This window comes from Spermophilus citellus (assembly GCF_964194105.1).
Source record: "Spermophilus citellus genome assembly, chromosome: 1".
In the NCBI taxonomy this organism is placed as follows: Eukaryota; Metazoa; Chordata; class Mammalia; order Rodentia; family Sciuridae; genus Spermophilus; species Spermophilus citellus.
This window is the reverse complement of record NC_138182.1, coordinates 244638919-244655433: the sequence shown is the minus strand read 5'-3', so window position 1 is coordinate 244655433 and position 16515 is coordinate 244638919. Positions and strand designations below refer to the sequence as shown.

The 16515-nt window shown below is 38.9% G+C and overlaps 2 protein-coding genes across 8 annotated transcripts in view; one reads left to right on the top strand and one right to left on the bottom strand.

Moving 5' to 3' along the window:
• MTREX (Mtr4 exosome RNA helicase) overlaps positions 1 to 10337 on the top strand; it is a 100947-nt gene extending 90610 nt beyond the window's left edge. For all 4 annotated transcript variants that reach the window (XM_081306665.1, XM_081306664.1, XM_081306666.1 and 1 more), the window contains 2 exons: positions 8879 to 8983; positions 10217 to 10337. In XM_081306665.1, the coding sequence (XP_081162791.1) occupies positions 8879 to 8983; positions 10217 to 10269 (158 nt within the window). In that variant the 3' untranslated portion in view covers positions 10270 to 10337. The remainder of the gene's footprint in view (positions 1 to 8878; positions 8984 to 10216) is intronic.
• A 101-nt stretch (positions 10338 to 10438) lies between these two features.
• Positions 10439 to 16515, bottom strand: part of PLPP1 (phospholipid phosphatase 1) — a 97534-nt gene continuing 91457 nt past the window's right edge. For all 4 annotated transcript variants that reach the window (XM_081306690.1, XM_081306689.1, XM_081306692.1 and 1 more), the window contains exons 5-6: positions 11331 to 11507; positions 10439 to 10845 (exon numbers count right to left, since the gene is read on the bottom strand). In XM_081306690.1, the coding sequence (XP_081162816.1) occupies positions 10717 to 10845; positions 11331 to 11507 (306 nt within the window). In that variant the 3' untranslated portion in view covers positions 10439 to 10716. The remainder of the gene's footprint in view (positions 10846 to 11330; positions 11508 to 16515) is intronic.

The following is a 16515-nucleotide window of genomic DNA, read 5'->3' as shown; positions in this document are numbered from 1 at the left end:
TGAACTCCCATTTTTACCCCAAATACAGATTGCAGAATCACATCACATTTTTACATACTGCCATATTAGTGACTGTTATATTCTGCTACCTTTCCTATCCTCTACTATCCCCCCTCCCCTCCCATCTTCTCTCTCTACCCCATCTACTGTAATTCATTTCCCTCCATGTTTGTTATCCCATTCCCCTCATAACCTCTTATATGTAATTTTGTATAACAATGAGGGTCTCCCTCCATTTCCAGGTGATTTCCCTTTTTTTCTCCCTTTCCCTCCCACCTCATGTCTCTGTTTAATGTTAATCTTTTCTTCCTGCTCTTCCTCCCTGTTCTGTTCTTAGTTGCTCTCATTATATCAAAGAAGACATTTGGTATTTGTTTTTTAGGGATTGGCTAGCTTCACTAAGCATAAGCTGCTCTAGTGCCATCCATTTCCCTGCAAATTCCGTGATTTTGCCATTTTTTAGTGCTGCGTAATACTCCATGGTGTATAAATGCCACATTTTTTTTATCCATTCATCTATTGAAGGGCATCTGGGTTGATTCCACAGTCTAGCAATTGTGAATTGTGCTGCTATGAACATCGATGTGGCAGTATCCCTGTAGTGTGCTCTTTTAAGGTTTTCAGGAAATAGTCCGAGAAGGGCAATAGCAGGGTCAAATGGTGGTTCCATTCCCAGCTTTCCCAGGAATCTCCATACTGCTTTCTAAATTGGCCGCACCCGTTTGCAGTCCCACCAGCAGTGTACAAGAGTACCCTTTTCCCCACATCCTCGCCAGCACTCTTTGTTGTTTGACTTCATCATGGCTGCCAATCTTACTGGGGTGAGGTGGTATCTTAGGGTGGTTTTGATTTGCATTTCCTTGACTGCTAGAGATGGTGAGCATTTTTTCATGTACTTGTTGATTGATTGTATGTCCTCCTCTGTGAAGTGTTTGTTCATGTCCTTGGCCCATTTGTTGATTGGGTTATTTGTTATCTTATTGTCTAATTTTTTGAGTTCTTTGTATACTCTGGATATTAGGGCTCTATCTGAAGTGTGAGGAGTAAAAATTTGTTCCCATGATGTAGGCTCCCTATTTACCTCTCTTTATTGTTTCTCTTGCTGAGAAAAAACTTTTTAGTTTAAGTAAGTCCCATTTGTTGATTCTTGTTATTAACTCTTGTGCTATGGGTGTCCTATTAAGGAATTTTGAGCCTGTCCCCACAATCTGTAGATCGGAGCCAACTTTTTCTTCTATCAGACGGAGAGTCTCTGATTTGATATCTAGCTCCTTTATCCACTTTGAGTTGACTTTTGTGCATGGTGAGAGGAGGGGATTCAGTTTCATTTTGTTGCATATGGATTTCCAGTTTTCCCAACACCATTTGTTGAAGATGCTATCCTTTCTCCATTGCATGTTTTTAGCTCCTTTATCAAATATAAGATAGTTGTAGCTTTGTGGATTAGTCTCTGTGTCCTCTATTCTGTACCATTGGTCCACCCGCCTGTTTTGGTACCAGTACCATGCTGTTTTTATTACTATTGCTCTGTAATATAGTTTGAAATCTGGTATCGCTATACCACCTGATTCACACTTCCTGCTTAGAATTTTTTTTGCTATTCTGGGTCTTTTATTTTTCCATATGAATTTCACGATTGCTTTATCTATTTCTACAAGAAATGCCATTGGGATTTTGATTGGCATTGCATTAAACCTATAGAGAACTTTTGGTAATATCGCCATTTTGATGACGTTAGTTCTGCCTATCCATGAACAAGGTGTATTTTTCCATCTTCTAAGATCCTCTTCTGTTTCTTTCTTTAGGGTTCTGTAGTTTTGCATTGTATAGGTCTTTCACCTCTTTTGTTAGGTTGATTCCCAAGTATTTTATTTTTTTTTTGAGGATATTGTGAATGGAGTGTTTTTCCTCATTTCCGTTTCAGAAGTTTTGTCGCTGATATACAGAAATGCCTTTGATTTATGTGTGTTGATTTTATATCCTGCCACTTTGCTGAATTCATTTATTAGTTCTAGTAGTTTTTTTGTAGACCCTTTTGGGTCTTCTAGGTATAGAATCATGGAAGAGTAGCTTTCATTTATTTAGGTTAAAAGAGTAGCTTTCATTTATTTAGGTTAAAAGTGATACAGCGAAAACATGAGTGATGTTCTGATTCAGGTTTGTACCTACTACTTTTAAAAGTTAATAAGATAATATTGAGGGTCTACAGGAGTTAGTTTCTCTCTCTCTCTCTCTCTCTCTCTCTCTCTCTCTCTCTCTCTCACACACACACACACACACACACACACACACCCCACAAACCATCCAGAACCATATGATAGAAACAGACTCATCAGCTCTTCCTATTGATATTTGAATTAATAGTATCAAAATTTTATGGGCAGTTAGAGAATAGAGACACATAGGCTCCCCACCTGCCTTCACAACTGCCACCTTGTATAAGGACACACCAATAGAGGGGTGAATAAGAGCTGATTAAAGAGATGAAGGTGCTGTCCATTCATTGAGCCAGGAATTTACCAATGAAGCTAGAGACTGCTGCCTTCTAGTTGAGCAATACCTAGTGGCACCCCTGGCTGCTTCCTGTTCCCAGAGTGTATGCTTAACTTTTTGACCCTTATTTGTGAAAATGGTTGCATATATTTACTTCATGGTTTTGCTTTAAGTTCCATTTCACATTGTTATAACCTGAAGGTGCTTTGTGCATCCTCCCTGTCTCACCATAGGCAGCCATCCTTCAGATGCCATTAAGACCTGCTTAAACATTTTTTCCTTTAGATCCTTATTCTAAAGGACCTCAGTCAGGTTCACAGCAAAAACCCAGTACCATCAACTTTTACACATTCCCAGCTTGTAAAAATCCGAGATTCTTCCTTGAACTCTTTCTTAGCTCCAAGGTTGAAAGAGAAGCTATTTCTGTAAAGAGTACACACCCTTTCTCCACCATTTCAGATTGGAGGATTTGTGTGGAGGGGCAGAGTCAGGAGTCTTCTAGATCTAAAACTATTGACCTGGACTTGAAAGGTACTGACTTCCTCTTACGTTTCTCACCTCCAGAATAGGAGCAGCAATGTTAGGAGTGGCTAGTGACACAGTCATATCTACCTAGAAACAGTGTCTTCTGTGAAATTACTGTTTTCTCCATTAAAGGTTTCTAGTAAAAAAACAGCAGACCTTATCATTAATCTGTTCTTCTAACTTTCAAAATCTTGAAATACCGTATAAGTGTCAATATGATGAGTTGCTTCAATATAACAATGGAAACTAGAGGTGACTGTCATATACCCCCTGATTTCTTTGGAGGCTGCTAAGGAGAGGACCCAGTCACTCTGTTTAGATTAGAGAACCTTTCCATTAAGTCCCTCATAGTTCCCTTTTTCAGCCATGGAGGTAGAATTAGGAAGTAACTGGAATTCTTGTTCTTTGCCTCATACATCACCAACCTGGATCAATTGGGTAACTTACTTCCTCTGTTACTGTTCTTCTGCAGAAATGTTCTACTGCAGAAATAGTAAGCTGTTTGGCTTGGTGCCACCAAAGTCCTAGTCTGTAATCTTAGTAGTACAGACCTTCCTAATCATAGTAGCAGTAGTAGAAGATGATCGTTATTGAGCACCATCTGTGTGCTGAGCACTTTGTACTTCATTTAGTCTTTCCCATAACTTGTTAGTACCATTTAGTGAGTACAGTCACTCAGGTGATAGATGGTACCACTAAAATGCACTCTCGGGTCTATCTACTACCAGAGACTGTCCCCTCCATGCAGGACTTTCTGGGCTTCCTCTGTCACTTTCCTTAGAGGAAACTCCAGATCCTCACTGCTTTCCTTGAACATCAGCCTTAACTCTGCCCCAACTTTCCCTTTGATCACTTCTGTTCTAGAAGAAAGAAGAAGCCATTAGATCTGACTTACCTAGAAATTCACCTGCATATATCCCTGTCCTTAATCTTATCTTCCTCAGAGGAAACCCACCTGTTTCTCTGAATCCCATAGCCTTCTTCCACACTTCTTGCCAGTCTCCTCAGTCTTGAATCACATCCATTCTGCTGCTGCTGTTTTAGCATATAAATCTGCTTTAATAATCCATACCATCCTCTAGCTACCAAGGTAACAGTGGTTAAGAACAGAAATCCTGAGCTTAAATACTACCCACTCATTAGATTAATGATCCTGGGCAAGTTTACTTAAGTGTGCATCAGTTTCTTTGGGGAGGATAATTGCTCTTACCTTATTGTGAGAATAACACAATATGTGTAGAATCCTATGCACAGTGCCTGTCACATAGCACTTAATAAATATTAGCTGCTGATACCATTTTTTAGATTTGTTATCTTTCTCATTTCAGTCCTTCATTCCTCTTATAGCCAGTCTCTTGGTAAGAGTAGTCAGTTGCCTGCTTCCTATTTCCTTCTTAATGTGCAGTAATCTGGTTCCCTATTTCACTTAAATTATTACACTGTTTGATTGCCAGAAGGTATACCCTTTGTCTGACTAGATCTTACCTACCATTTTTTATTACTCCCTAGTTCTTGAAACCTGTTAGATAAATGTAAATTCTTTGGCATGACCTAGCAATCAAAATTTTTACTAAAATCGAGTTGTTTTAAATATATAAACTGAATTTAATTATGTTAAAATTTATAAATGTAATATAATATACTTACTAGAGAAAATTGTAGAAAATCCAGATAAATCCTTCCTATGTGGGTTATCATCATTTAAATCTTTTTTGCAATACTAAGGACTGAACCCAGGAGTACTCTACCACTGTCCTACATCCTTAGCCATTTTATTTATTTTTATTTTGAAACAGGTTCTCACTAAGTTGCCTAGGCTGTCCTCAAACTTTGGATCCTGCCTCATCTTCCAGACTACCTGGGATTATAGGAATTTGTCACCACGCCCAGTTTGGGCATTTAAATCTTTTTTTTTTTTTTTTTTTTTTTAAGAGAGTGAGAGAGGAGAGAGAGAGAGAGAGAGAGAGAATTTTTTAATATTTATTTTTTAGTTTTCGGCGGACACAACATCTTTGTTGGTATGTGGTGCTGAGGATCGAACCCGGGCCGCACGCATGCAAGGCGAGCGCGCCACCGCTTGAGCCACATCCCCAGCCCGGCATTTAAATCTTACTGTCTGGATTCCACCCTGTATTGTGGCTCTTACCTTGATCAAATTATGTATGTAACCTCTCTGAGCATTTCCTTTTCACTTTTTGTAAAATAGGGATAACAACAGTACAGAATTGTGAGGATCAAATAAGAGAACATTCAGAGTACAGACTTGACACAAAATAAGTACTTAGAAAATGTTGGATAGTACCAACATTTCTCAAAACATATTTACCTTTCCTGATGCCTTAATATCTTTATAAACATCTATTACTCTCAGCCAGGAACTGTGGGGCACGCCTGGCTGAGAGTAATAGATGTAATAATCCCATTGACTCTGAAGGCTGAGGCAGGAGGATCACAACCTCAAGGCAAGCCTTAGCAACTTAGACACTATTTCAAAACAAAACAGAACAAACAAACAAAAACAATAAAGGGGGTGGTTTTATTTGGGATGTAGCTAAGTGATAAAGCATCCTGGGGTTTAGTCCCCAGTACCACAAAAAAAATGTTAGAAAATCTTCTAACGTATAGGAAAACCTTCTAGGTTATTGTAAGATGTGAATACATGTGGAGGTGATATACCACTCTTGACCCTAGTGTTTGATGGCTGGATTTTATGGAATTAGTGTCTTTTTTGCTACTTTTTGCTTTTGTCTTTCTCATTTAGTGAGCTTTCCCCTGATAGAAGCCTAATAATTTTACAAAATTGTATAGTAGAAACAGGCTGAAATTGAGAGCTGGGAGTTTTTTCTGGGAACTGTGTGGACCATTTGTAGACATTTTGATACGAGGAATAGAAGGATAAAAAAAATCTATGGACTTTTAATATTTTGGCTAAAGAGCCTTACTGTAACTTTACATTCCTTTAGAGTTTGCCCTTTTTAAAGAATTTGTCTCTTAAGTGAGACAAAACCCAAAGGGACCAGAGAGTACCCTCTTAAATCTTAATAATTGGGACTTGGATATAGCTCGTTCAATCTGCAGGATCACAAATAAGAAAAAAATAAATAAATTGTATTTTTATCTTACAAATGAGAAGTAGAAGAGAGAGCAGCATAAGGTCCTTGTTTTGGCGTAGATATGATGTGTTCCCCAAAGCTCATGTGAGACAATGCAAGAAAGTTCAGAGGTGAAATGTTTGGGTTAGGGGAAACCTTAACCTAATCTACGTATTAATGTAGTTGAACTAATGGATTAACTGGGTAATAACTTTAGACAGGTAGGGTGTGGCTTTGAAGTATATATTTTGTCCTTGGTTAGCAGAGTGCTCCCCCCATCCACCCCACCCCTGCTCCCTGAAGCTATGTTCTGAACTACTTTCCTCCACCACATTCTTCTGCCATGATGTTCTGCCTCATCTTGGGGCCCAGAATAGTGGAGTTGGCCATCTGTGGACTGAGACCTCTGAAACTGTGAGCCCCAAATAAGCTTTTTCTCCAGTACATTGTTCTTGTCAGGTCTTTTGGTCATAGCAATACAAAGCTGACTGAAACAGGCCTAGATGACAAAGCTATTACTTAGCAACAGAATCTGAACCCAGGTTTCTATGTAGTCATCTTTTCTTTAAACCCCAGCTCACTTCTTTGAAGCAGAGCTAACATGGATGACATTATACATGTAGAAAATGTATTTCAAGTAAAATAAGCCACTGGATTGGATAATATGAACTAATAGGTAATTTGGCAAAGACATACTATCCTATTACATTTATTACTAAGCTAGCTTGACATTCATGGATATTTATTATCCATAATGCTAGACTTTTTTTTTACATGAACTTTTATATAGAATAACTAACCATAATAAACTGTGACTTTATTTAAATCAGTTTCACAGGGGCTGGGGATATGGCTCAAGCGGTAGCGTGCTCACCTGGCATGCACGGGGCGCTGGGTTCGATCCTCAGCACCACATAAAAATAAAATAAAGATGTTGTGTCCACCAAAAACTAATAAATAAATAAATAAATCAGTTTCACAGCAATAAACTGAAGCAGGGATAAGTTACATACCTTCCCATTGTCCCAGCTAGGGTCTAGGGTAAGTAGTATACAAGCCTGTCAGTTCCTTAGCAGAGCTAGTGCCCATGTCCTCCTTATAGCATCCAAACTTGCATAAATGGAATATAGATACGTAATTTTAATAGCTGCATAAGTTTTCAGTCACTTTTAAATTTTTGCTATTTCAAACCATGAAGCCTCAAACATAGTTTTGCACACGTATGCCCTTAAAGCAGAATTAATATTTCAGAAGAGCTTTGAATTAAGTATTGAAACACCATATTCCCTGTGTTTTCATTCTCCTAAATGAGTTGAATTGTCTCATCTGTTCTTCCCCTCTTGTGCATATTTCAACATAATGTGAGGGGCATTAAAAGGTAAAAAGGAAACATAATTTGGGGGGGGGTATTAAAAGGTAAAAAGGAAACATAATGTGGGGGGCATTAAAAAGTAAAAAGGAAACTTCAAGGGCTGGGGCTGTAGCTCAGTGGTCGATCACTTGCCTCACACGTGTGAGGCACTGGGTTCGACCCTTGGCACCACATAAAAATAAATAAATAAAGGTCTTGTGTCCATCTGCAACTAAAAAAATATTTAAAAAGAAAAAAAAGGAAACTTCAACATCAAGCAGTGATTTCGAGAACTTGATAAATGCTAATGAATTATTCTAGTGTTGCAAGTAGTTAAAATGTTATTCACTGTTCCTACAGCTTGAGTTTTTTTTTTTAAACTTTTATTTTTATGTGGTGCTGAGGATCAAACCCAGTACCTCACATGTGCTAGGCAAGCACTATACCAACTAAACTATAGCCTCAGCCCCCTACAGCTTGAGTTTTGATAACCAATATTCCCAGTGTATTTCAGATATTAAAAGCGAAATCTGACAATTTTGGTTCAGGCAGGTGGCACTGGGAGAAGTGATCCCAGACCCCTTCTACAAGTCTGACAGAAGTGAAACTGTTTATAGCTTCAGTGTTTTCTTGTTGTTGGATTTGGTTTTGTTTGTTTTTGGTACTGGAGATTGAATCTAGGGCACTAACTACTGAGCCATATCCCCAATCCTTTATTTTTTTTTTTTAAATTTGAGACAGGGTATCCCTAAGTTGCTGAGGCTGGCTTTAAGCCTGGAATCCTCAGCCTCTTGAGTCTCTGGGATTACATGTGTGCACAACCATCCCAGCTTAAGCTTTGATACGAGCATTTATTTCACTCAGTCAAGATACGTAGCAAAAAGCTTATCTCTTTGTGCTTCCATGAGGACATACTGTGAAGAAAGCACTGATGAAACCTATTAAGGTCAAAAAGAAAGACCTTTCAAACACCTTGTCTGATCCTGTTACCTTCTCTCCACAAGATAGTAGGCATGGTATCCAGGTGTCTCAGTAGGTTATACCCAGGGTTTCGTAATAGCTACAATTCCCTTGCCACCACCTGACATCTCCTCATTTATTGTCATGTTTGCTAACCTTCCCCGGAGTTGTTCTCTCCTTCTCCCAGGGCATTTTGTTTACCTGCTTCTAAAACAAGTGTTACCATTTTATTAATCTGTCTCTTTACCATTAATCAAAGGTGGGAATTAAACCTTTCTTCTTTGTAGTCTTCCTCACATCTAGCTGGCAATTAGTCAAGTTTCCTAGCTTATTTATTTTGCAGAAAGTGCCCCAAAGTACTAATTAATCCTTGCATGTTCTTATGCCTTGCCTCTTAACAAAAATTCTGCTGTTCCTGATTATATCCATTTTACAAGTGATTTGTTTTTCCATCCAGGCAGCATAATTCGTTGTATGAGGCGCCTGGAAGAATTGCTTCGACAGATGTGTCAGGCAGCAAAAGCCATTGGAAATACTGAGCTGGAAAATAAATTTGCAGAAGGTCAGTATCCAGTTCATAAGCTTTTTCTAATAATTTAGGTAATTTTGAAGTGCTTTTTGTTAGATTGCCCTGGAGCACCAACTAATAGTGTTTCCATAAAATTTTAAAGGATTTATATGGTAAAGTTTGACTATATTTGTGTGTGTGTGTGTGTGTGTATACACACACATACTCATTTACATGCATTTTTTTGGTGCATTTACTATGTGCCAGGTATATTTTAAGCACTAGGAGATATAGTAGTGAACAAAGATAGAAATTCCTGCCTTCCTAGACCTTTCCATTCTGGTGTGGGAGAGATGGACAGTAGAGCCAACAATTAAAATATATCAGATGGTCATAATCTACTGGAAAAGAAAAGAATTGGAGGACGGATGAGGTGACCCAGAGTGACATTAAAGGCTCTTTATAATACTTGCTATGTTTAAGTAATAGCAAGAGGTTAGTGTGGCTGGTACAGTGAGCAGGGAGTAAAAATAAGGGTTGGAAGGAGAAAAAAAACGATTGTGTAGCTCCCAGCCCTGGTATTTTTACTGGGTTTGAAGCACTGGAGTGGTGTGCTTTAACTGGGATTTTGTAATAATTATCCTTGAGTCTGTAGGATAGCAGGGTGGGAACAGGAAGACCAGATCAGGAAAGGCTGGCTTGGTAGGGGAGCCATATGAATCATGACCAAGAAAAGGCCATGAACTTACGCATCAAAGAATGGCAGCCATGTTATTACTCTTAGTCGGTCAATTTCTGCAAACAACTTTGGTGTTGGAAGAAAAGGTTTGTAAAAACTGGCTTAAGTTTCCACATGGATAGGGCCGGGCTCATTTTAATCACTTTTTACAAATGAAGATTCTGAAAGCAGTATATTTCTATTTGTCCTACCGTAGTCCAGAAAGAATTTCACATGGTAACTGAATGTCTTTGGATGTGTAGGGTGAAGATTCCTAGTTTTGGATCAACTTCCTTTGACCTCTTAGTCCTTTCTGAAATGTCTTTAAGCATCCCCTCCCCCACTCCCCCAAATACACATAGGCTGGTTCCTCAGGTTTCTACCATATAGGTAGCTGTGAACTATACTGTATAGGTATCTTTTAGACTAGCAAGATTATGTTTACTTTCTTGGTTGCTCTCTCACCAATTTAATCTGGATATTGTACTGTCATTAAAATCCTCAGTAAATTAGAAGTTTTGTGTTTTGTGGTCTTGAAAGTTTTAACCTTTTCTTTTCTCTTCTCTTAGGAATCACCAAAATCAAGAGAGATATTGTGTTTGCCGCTAGCCTCTACTTATAAGGAGCTTAAAGAATGTAATTTTAAAGATTATTTACCACCTGTCTGATTATAGTTGACTACAAATGCTTAAAAGTGTTGACGTAGTTCTTCCATCTCAACAGTTGTCCTCAAACATTTTAGTATATATTTAAATCAAACATTCTAAGAAAGCATATTACATACACATGTGTACATAAGCATTACTTTTTTAATAAAAATTGTACAGGTGGGGCATTGTTTTAGTGGAAGGCTTGAAAATTTTTTAATGAACTTAGAGCTATTGGGTAATCATTTTGTTAAATGGAACTATATACACAGATAAAGTGGGCATCGAAGAGGTATAGCAGCAGTAGCAGCAGTCCCTTAAAGGCCTGTACACTGGGAAGAAAGATGCATCCTCGTGCCTTCTGGTTGCAATCATTTTCCTTTAGAAAGTAGGCCAGCTTCATCTGGGTGACCTGCCACCCTTCAAGGTTGGTGATTGTTCCCAAAGTGATTTCCTGTTGGTGTTTCATTCAAAGTTGTATGAGAGTCCTCCTGTTTTCTTTCTTTAAAAGGAGAATTCCTCTCCTTGAAGAAATCTGATACATATACAGCCTACAGAGAGAACAGGTTATACTTAGAACAGGGCAAGATATTTAATGATATAATTTACAAAAATTTATAAACCATATACCAAGTTGCAGGAAGCAATTTGCAGAGATAAATATATCATCAGATGGTATACATTCAAGGGGAACATTGTTATGCCTTTGGCAAATAGTTTCATTCTACAAATACTTAATTAATTTACATGAAGAATAATTCATTGTTTTAATTCATACCCAAAAGAAAACTAGTTTATAGCCAGAGGCTTTTACAATAAAAATTCTAAGATTTGTATGACTTTTGCAAAGAGTTACTAATTTTTACCTGCTGTCTATCCTATCATGACTTAACACCACTGGGGTTCTTGCCCACTAGAATTACTGAGCCACACTCCACCTGTTATAGTTTTTTCAGTGAGGAATTTCTTTTGTCTGTTTATATACCCAAATTAACTTAGCAGTATCAAAATGTAGGCTGCTGCCTTGTATACTTACAACTAATATTGCAACCACCGCTCCTTGAATGAGTCCAGTCAACACATCACTCCAGTGGTGTTTGTAATCAGAAACTCGAGAAAGGCCCACATAAATGGATACAGCAACAAGACCAAATTGCAGTGTGGGACGTAAGAGTCTTGCCCAATCTCCCTTCATCCTGGCTTGAAGATAAATCTGGTAGGAAAGAAAACAAAATATTTAACATGCCAACTAAAAATTGTACTTGATTATCACCACATCTCTAAAGACGTGGCATTTAAAATGATTATCAAAATTACATATGGAATAAGACTTCAGGCAGACATTCTTGTACTCATTAATACCTAAAAATTCTTTGAAACAAAAACTATTCTTATGCCAATAACTTGTGTTTAGAAGAATTTATAGCCTATTTAGCTACACTATCCTTCAAATGGGAAATAAGGCAAGAGTTATTTATGACTTTTAAGACAGGATCTCAGGGCACCTTTTCCCCTTACAGTTGGGCTTGTAATTCTAATGGGCAAAGGCAATGCTGTTATTAGTTCTGAGTCTTGGGATAAACTACTAGCATTTCTGCGCACACCTTGCCCTTGCCCTGGGCCAGACTACTATGTTTTCTGTCTGGCCTCTCTGGGCATAATTTACCACTTTAATTGAGAGCTCTGCTAGCCTCAAACCATATCACAGGGCAAAGAAGACTAAATCATCTGTATAAGTAAATATAATAATCTGCCCAGATAAGTAATGCAGGGTGTGATTTAGTCATGATCCAGCAAAGGAATATTTTCTTTCAATAGCACCCAGTGTACACCTCTTAGACCTCTTGAGACCTCCTTTCCCATATCTGCCTGACTTTGACTTTGGTTGCATCAGTATCTAAAGAAATTAATACAGAAAGAACTCTAGTGAATCTGCTCTCATTTAGAAGAAAAAAAACTTTTCATTTAAAAAATTCTGTTCAATAGTTTATTGATTCACTAAATGCTGTCCTCAGAAAACAATTTACATGGCTCTGTTCACTGATGCTGCCTGTTCGATACATAAATCCATTCCCCATTTCTTGGGCACTGCTTTGGGTGTTCAGTTCTCAACACTGGCAAAGACCCAGAGGTCTAATTTTATCAAGTGTATACTATAAACATCTGGTACGTTTGAGCCTAACTCATTAGCTAATGTAAGTGTTACTACTGGCTTTCTACAGAGCCTCACCTCCTATCTTTAAATGATTAAAATTCAAACTGAAATAAGTAATAAGAAGATTCATCTAAAGATTTTGAAAAACGTCTTTTTATGGAGAAAAGTTCCTTGACTGTAGCTAAAGCCATGTTTTGGATATTAACTGTCAGAAAGTTCAACTGTCACCAATAAGGCATTCAGACAATAAAACACCCTGGAATTACACTCATCAATACAAACATCTTACCAGTATCCATCTCCGCTAAAAACAAGGCAAGAAAACAACTCTAAAATGGGCTTAAGTTTGTCCCATTTTGTACTTTCTACCTAAGGGAAAACAAGAGACAGGCATTTTGAGATCTTTACTGAGGATTCCAAAAATCCCTCTAAACAATATTTTCCTTCCAATGAATCCTGACTTTGACTCTTAAGTATCGTGGAGACATATGTAAACTGTTATTTTGCCCAAAATGCTTCGCTAACATCCCAGGGGAAAGAATAATTCACTATGGATCAATAATCAAATAAGCTCCAAAACATTTGAGGTGAAACCTTTACCCTAAAGTAGCTGATTTTCTCCTTATAAATCTACATTAAGTGTAGCTGTTTCCCCATCAGTCAAACATTAACTGTGGACCCAGAAATTATTTCACTCTTGAGGAGATTCTCACATCTCCCAATTAGGATTCTAACCTTAGATTCTAGATTCTGGCTCCTCTAGTGACCAGTAGCCATCACTTGAGTGCAGTGTGTGGACACAATAACTATTTGTGTACTGTGTACCCTCGCCAGGGCACTCAGTATAAGCCTGCAAAAAAGGCAGGCACATCGTAGAGCCCTATTCCCTGTGAAGATCCTTATATTTCAGTTGAGCTTGAGGAAATAACATCAGGAGTTTCCTAGACCAACTTTCTCCCCTCTGGACCAAAAATCTCCTATACAGCACACAGTGATAGTGGCTCCACTCTTAACCCTTTTGGGGGGGCTATAGTGCAAACCTTAAGATCCCAGCCTCTACAGACAATATGCATATGGCTTTCTCTGCCACTTACTTTCCAAAATTGTTCCTTTTGCCTACCATGATACTTCCCATTCCTTGAATTTATAACTTTTTTATAAAGTTATGACTTTAAAAATTCTACTCCTTGCCTTTGGGGTTTCTTGACAGAGGAAATGAAAGTCTGTGGTCAGCTTGCTATTTTTATCCTGAAGTTCCCAAACACATCACACTAGTGCTTCCTCCCCAGAGTAAAGAACATGACTACTAACAAGTGGCCAGACCATAGGCCTGCTTTGGATGCCGATAGTGTCATTCTACGTTGCCCGTGATTTGGGGCAAGGCAAGTACCAGTATGACTTCCTTTAAAAGGAAGTCTCCATTCCTCCGTATTTCCCCAACTGCTACAAAGAAACTGAAAGTCTGAAGCTTCTCAGCACTCTTAGCTCTCAGAACTAGAAAGAGGGACAGAGCTCATGCTTTAAATGTCTAAGCTAACAATAAAATGATGCACTAGGTCCCTGATTTGCAAATTCATTGCTTCCCCCCCCTCTCCATGCATACCATTTGCTAATGATACACACACTGAGCCTATCAAGGGTAAGGCATTTGGCTGCTCACCTCAAGAGCTGTAAGAATTCAGGCCCACAACAGATATTATGTGTGGTCCCAGCCAGGCTCAGCAGCAGTGTCTGTTACTTTCAGATTTCCACACAGGCAGTCGAAGGGGTGAGCCCTATTTGGACACCACCACCCTGCCTTCTCTTCTAGGAAGGCAATGACTAGAAGACTTAAATCAGGCCTCACTCAGATGTCCTGGGCTGTTTCTCCCTCAGGACTCCTACTGGAATTATGAAGTAGTTCTCTATTTTCAGAAGTTGTAGAAAGGGCACCTAATAGGTAATATAATAGTTTTTTTGCAAACTAAATTTCTGAGGAAGCAAAAAGCTACAGTTAGGTAAGAGAAAGAATGAAGGAGAATGGCAGCCACACTGAAAACTCAAGTGGCCCTTAAGATACACAGAGAAGGTAGGTCCTATCTTCACTATAGGAGGTCTGAGTGCTACTTAGAACCAAAAGAAAGTCAATTAAGAGCCTCCCTGGTGTGTGTAACCAAATTTCTGGGTTTTAAATTTTGGATTTCTAGGATTCAAATAGTACAGTTTTACTTCCAAGATATAAATTGAGAGGGGAAATGGTCTGTTTATATACTTGGGTTCAAACAGTGAGAAAAACAGAAAATAAAATCCCTTCAGTTGCAAACATACTCAATGTCCATTGAAGGCATCACTACAAGGTTCACTCCTGGGACTTTTCCTACAGACAGTGCAAGGGTGTAACTCCTAGGCTAAATGTGATGGGGACAATTAGAAAGGGGGATATAGAAGCAACACCCTGCAGTGCTTTAAGGAGGGCTCCTCAGAGGCAAAGGCAATGTGCTGCTGCAGGCTCCAGGCAGCCTGCTGCAGACCAGCAAAGCAAACAAGGCAGATGGCAAGCAGAATCCACTCATGGCGAGGATGATGTTTTAACTAGGGCATTCCACAATACTAAAATCAGAAAGAACTTCCCAGCTGAGGTAAAGAGGCAGTGCTGGAAAAAGAGAGCCTAGTCCAGGAAGCCACGCTGACGGGGATCTAGATTTTAAAGGAGGAAGCAAAGGGAATTAACCCAACAGTTAGCCTGGGACAGAGAGAATGGTTTGGAGAGACTCTCCAGACAGCTGCCCAGACCTTGCTCTGGAAAGAATGATTCCCTCTATGACCTACCCCTGCTCACAAATTTGAACACTGTCCTGTTTACGAAAGGACAGCCTTCCACTGCTGTCAACTGCTATGACAGGAATAACAACTCTAGGACAACTGGAAAGAGATGTGTGGGTTTCCAGGACACACAGCCAGGCTAAAGAATTACAGCATATATTTCACTAACCTACACACACACACACCATTCTCATTATACAAATACCTCAGGAGTCTGTGATACACGTGAGTCAACCTCAGGACCTCAGAAGGAAACTGCTGCTAATTCTCTTTTTTTTTTTTTCTTCTCTATCCCTTTATGAGGAGAAATTCATGTGAACCCTTCCAGACTATGACTCTAAGAAAGAGCTCAGCAAAAACAAGTAGTACCACTGAGTACACAGCCCAGATTTTTGCTCAAAGAAAGAGCTCAGCAAAAAAGTAGTACCACTGAGTACACAGCCCAGATTTAGAAAGCAAAACTAGTTTGAGAAGAATTGACCTTAGAAATCGACCAGTATCCTCCAGCATTGCCCTCAGTAAAACCAGGCATCACTACTGGCCCTTCTGAAAAGGAAGGTTCCAGGTATGGCTTATGCCTCCAAGAAGAGGAAAATGAGCAAAAGTCAGGCTCCTGAGCCACTCTTCCCAGAAGGGGTCCTGGTCAGAAAACCCGGCTGTGGAATCAAGTGTTCTGTCTCCTAGCAAAGTCAAGCTCTCCTCCACATAGCATGCAGACAAGCTGCTCTCTCCACTGAGTTTAAAGAAATAATTAGTTCTTATCTGGGACATTTCTAAAGATTTATACAGGCAATTCCTATTCTTCAGAGGAGTAAGGACAGAAAACATCAATTTGCTCAAAATAACCAGATTTTGCAATCTAGAGGTGTAGGAAGCTGGCATTCCACCAGTAGGTGGCAGATGCTTCACTTCTCTGAAAAGTGCCAAGGCCTTCCTCCTGATCCAAACTGATCAATATTGTGGCTCCTCTTCATGAAGACCCCCAAAGTCACTTAACAAAAGTACACAAAGACCTGGTCAAAGTAAATGGTGCTGACTCCACTGCACAGGGAGGGCTATATTAAAAAAAAAAAAAAAAAAGAAGTAATAGTAGTAGTAGTATACACACTCTTTCCGTTATGTAAACAACATGCATTTTTCCTTTATAAAAAAACATGTTTTTAAAATAAAAAAAATCAACATCTGTAGCACTACTTGAGTATTTTTTCATTATTTTACTATCATTAAGGGTTTATGCGATCTTCATGTTTTTGTCCCCCCAAAT